Below are 5,000 nucleotides of genomic sequence, written 5' to 3' on the forward strand. Positions count from 1 at the left end.
CCTACGTATGGAGACTCCTTTGCTAGGGATAAGTAAGCTAGAGAAGGTCGAAGGGTTAGTTGGGGTTACAGGAATCGAACACCAGCGCCCCCTTGCCACGTTTTCTCCTGTCAACGAGGCAGAAATTTACCTCTATTTATATCCTTTTAATTTTCTTATTGCATTTCAAGCTTTCATTATTTTTTCCGACTTTTCATTTGCAATATGCCAACTGTATATACTTCCCCATTCAACCCCCCCCACCTTTCCTTCGACCCGTGTCCCGCAAAATTGTTGGGGTTGAGAGAAAGTGGCAAATCTAAATAAAAGGGTGGTTTGCACAAGTCGGGTGCCGCCAATAGACCAAATATTGACGTAACAGTTTACTTCATATGACTGGGTGACCAAATAGTTACCCAGTTATAATTGTATATATATATATATATATATATATATATATATATATATATATATATATATATATATATATATATATGGACCTACAGTTACAATTACAGGGCCTACAACAACAGCTGGATCTACAACAGTATCAGGTACTACAGAAACACCTGAGCCTACAACAACTGGACCCACAACAACAGCTGGACCTACAACAACAGCTGGACCTACACCCACAGCTGGACCTACAACAACAGCTGGACCTACAACTACAGCTGGTCCTACAACAACAGCTGGTCCTACAACAACAGCTGGACCTACGACAACAGGTGAACCTATAACAGCTGGGCCTACAACAACAGCCGGTCCTACAACAACAGCTGGGCCTACAACGACAGATACTACAACAACAGGTACAACAACAACAGCAGGACCTACAACAACAGCTGGACCTACACCAACAGCTGGACCTACAACAACAGTTGGACCTACAACAACAGCTGGACCTACAACAACAGCTGGACCTACAACAACAGTTGAACCTACCACAGCTGGACCAACTACATCAAGTGAACCTACACCAACATCTGGACCTACAACAACAGGTGAACCTACAACAACAGCTGGACCTACAGCAACAGCTGGACCTACAACAACAGCTGGACCCACAACAACAGCTGGACCTACACCTACAGCTGGACCTACAACAACAGCTGGACCTACACCGACAGCTGGACCTACAACAACAGCTGGACCTACAACAACAGCTGGACCTACACCAACAGCTGGACCTACAACAACAGCTGGACCTACAACAACAGCTGGACCTACACCGACAGCTGGACCTACAACAACAGCTGGACCTACACCAACAGCTGGACCTACAACAACAGCTGGACCTACACCGACAGCTGGACCTACAACAACAGCTGGACCTACAACAACAGCTGGACCTATAACAACAGCTGAACCTACAACAACCGCTGAACCTACAACAGCTGGACCTACAACAACAGGTGAACCTACAACAACTGGACCTACAACAACAGCTGGACCCACAACAACAGCTGGTCCTACACCAACAGCTGGACCTACAACAACAGCTGGACCTACACCGACAGCTGGACCTACAACAACAGCTGGACCTACAACAACAGCTGGACCTACACCAACAGCTGGACCTACAACAACAGCTGGACCTACACCGACAGCTGGACCTACAACAGCTGGACCTACAACAACTGGACCTACAACAACAGCTGGACCTATAACAACAGCTGGACCTACAACAACCGCTGAACCTACAACAACTGGACCTACAACAACAGCTGGACCTACAACAACTGGACCTACAACAACAGCTGGACCTACAACAACAGCTGGACCTACAACAACAGCTGGACCTACAACAACAGCTGGACCTACAACAACAGCTGGACCTACAACAACAGCTGAACCTACAACAACAGTTGAAACTATAACAGCTGGACCTACGACAACAGCTGGACCTACAACAACAGCTGGACCTACACCCACAGCTGGACCTACAACAACAGCTGGACCTACAACAACAGGTGAATCTACAACTGAACCTACAACAACAGCTGGACCTACACCGACAGCTGGACCTACACCGACAGCTGGACCTACAACAACAGCTGGACCTACACCGACAGCTGGACCTACAACAACAGCTGGACCTACACCGACAGCTGGACCTACAACAACAGCTGGACCTACACCGACAGCTGGACCTACAATAACAGTTGGACCTACAACAACAGGTGAATCTACAACAACTGAACCTACAACAACAGCTGGACCTACACCGACAGCTGGACCTACAACAACAGCTGGACCTACAACAACAGCTGGACCTACACCGACAGCTGGACCTACAACAACAGCTGGACCTACACCGACAGCTGGACCTACAACAACAGCTGGACCTACAACAACAGCTGGACCTACAACAACAGCTGGACCTACAACAACAGCTGGACCTACACCGACAGCTGGACCTACAACAACAGCTGGACCTACACCGACAGCTGGACCTACAACAACAGCTGGACCTACACCGACAGCTGGACCTACAACAACAGCTGGACCTACACCCACAGCTGGACCTACAACAACAGCTGGACCTACAACAACAGCTGGACCTACAACAACAGCTGGACCTACACCGACAGCTGAACCTACAACAACAGGTGAACCTATAACAGCTGGACCTACACCGACAGCTGGACCTACAACAACAGCTGGACCTACACCGACAGCTGGACCTACAACAACAGCTGGACCTACAACAACAGCTGGACCTACACCAACAGCTGGACCTACACCGACAGCTGGACCTACAACAACAGCTGGACCTACACCAACAGCTGGACCTACAACAACAGCTGGACCTACAACAACAGCTGGACCTACACCTACAGCTGGACCTACACCGACAGCTGGACCTACAACAACAGGTGAACCTACAACAGCTGGACCTACACCAACAGCTGGACCTACACCAACAGCTGGACCTACAACAACAGCTGGACCTACAACAACAGCTGGACCTACACCTACAGCTGGACCTACACCAACAGCTGGACCTACAACAACAGCTGGACCTACACCAACAGCTGGACCTACACCTACAGCTGGACCTACACCAACAGCTGGACTTACATCGACAGCTAGACCAACTACAACAGGTGAACCTACAACAGCTGGACCTACACTAACAGCTGGTCTCATAACAACAGCTGTACCTACAACAGCTGGACCTACACCGACAGCTGGACCTACACCAACAGCTGGACCTACACCAACAGCTAGACCTACACCAACAGCTGGACCTACAACAACAGCTGAACCTACAACAACAGCTGGACCTACACCAACAGCTGAACCTACAACAACAGCTGGACCTGCACCAACAGCTGGACCTACACCGACACTTGGACCTACACCAACAGCTGGACCTACAACAACAGCTGGACCTACACCTACAGCTGGACCTACACCCACAGCAGGACCTACAACAACAGCTGGGCCGACAACAACAGCTGGACCTACACCGGCAGCTGGACCTACACTTTCAGATAGACCTACAACAACATCTGGACTTACATCAACAGCTAGACCAACTACAACAGGTGAACCTACAACAGCTGGACCTACACTAACAGCTGGTCTCATAACAACAGCTGGACCTACACCGACAGCTGGACCTACACCAACAGCTAGACCTACAACATCTATACTTACCCCAACAACTAGACTTACAACTAGATCCAATACAATAGCCGGATCTACAGTAACAGCAGGTACTACAGTAACTGAAACTTTAACAACTCCTGGATTAACAGCAACAGCTGAACTTACACCAACAGCTGGACCTCCAGCAACAGCAGCTAGACCTAAAACCACCACAAAAAACATATAAATACCACAGCTTAGTTTACAGTAACAACAACAATTGGACCTCTTACAACTACAACTTACAGAAACGACAGACTTGACCCTATGACAATAAGTAGACTTATTTCAATAGCTGTGCCTTGTGACTTGACTTCGGCAGAGATTGAACGAGTCGTTATGATGCTGTATTATCAGTTGCACGCAATGATAATTATAGTATCATAGCACTGATTACAGTGATAATAGTCACAGTTACGAGAACGATAATGATTATGATAACGATAATAATGATAGCAATAAACAACAATGGTGATAATGGTCGTAATGACGATAGAATTAGTAGTAAGGATAACAGAAAAGAAAAGAGAGAGAGAGAAAAAAAAAACGATATCATGAATTTACGTCAGAATGAAAAATTAGAGCTTGATATTCATGCAGATAGGCATACCAACTCTTACATTTATTTTGGCACACCACGTAAAATCTATCGTTGTTTAACCTATAGGCTGAAACGTGTAAAACATGATGTATATATTACTGCATAATATATGGGTAGGTATAGAAACTTTGAATAGGTAAAGCTAGTGGGTCTAACTGATTATAAAAGTTCATTTCATCCCGTTACATCACCAGACTCGATGGAAAAGATGTCAATTCAGCGAGTTAAGACAGCTTCAGTTAACGTTAAACAGATTCGCTAGTTAATGCAAATCACTGTATCGCAGGGTGAACTTAACTTTGAAAGTAGTTAATATTATTCTGTAAAAAATCGAGTGACTCAACTTTAAGATGACCAAGTAACTTCAATTAGAGGGTCAGCGAAGCCCTAGTTGGATGATTATCAATACTGAAGTTGATTCAGACAGCTGAGAAGCTTTTACAAAGTTCTAGAGCGTTTACTATCCACTGCATCAGCTTCCGCAAGCGCTTTGGGGGGTATTCAAAGCATTCTAAAACAAATTTCTCTTACAGCACCCGCAACACAGGTTCCAGATACTACTACAAAAACTACAACTGAGGGTAAACATACTCATTGTTTTTATTTGGTAGTCAGGATTTGTAGAACTTATATCACACACACACACATGCATAAATACAGGCTTGTAGTTTTCATTAAGATGCAAGTCCACTAAAATGCATATCTACTTTATCAACGAAACAAATGAATCCTTTATCGTGTAGATAAGCCATTCCATTATTCA

At 45.8% G+C, this 5,000-nt stretch overlaps 1 protein-coding gene across 1 annotated transcript in view; it reads left to right on the plus strand.

Annotated features, from left to right (window-relative positions):
• LOC147471558 (uncharacterized) overlaps positions 1–5,000 on the plus strand; it is an 11,516-nt gene that overhangs the window by 6,049 nt on the left and 467 nt on the right. Inside the window, exons 4-5 of the mRNA XM_086538191.1 lie at positions 498–2,162; positions 4,771–4,818. Coding sequence (XP_086394317.1) covers positions 498–2,162; positions 4,771–4,818 — 1,713 coding nt within the window. The remainder of the gene's footprint in view (positions 1–497; positions 2,163–4,770; positions 4,819–5,000) is intronic.

This window comes from Penaeus japonicus, unplaced genomic scaffold (genome assembly GCF_977035675.1).
Source record: "Penaeus japonicus unplaced genomic scaffold, GWHDUDI00000001_assembly GWHDUDI00000007, whole genome shotgun sequence".
Lineage (NCBI taxonomy): Eukaryota > Metazoa > Arthropoda > Malacostraca > Decapoda > Penaeidae > Penaeus > Penaeus japonicus.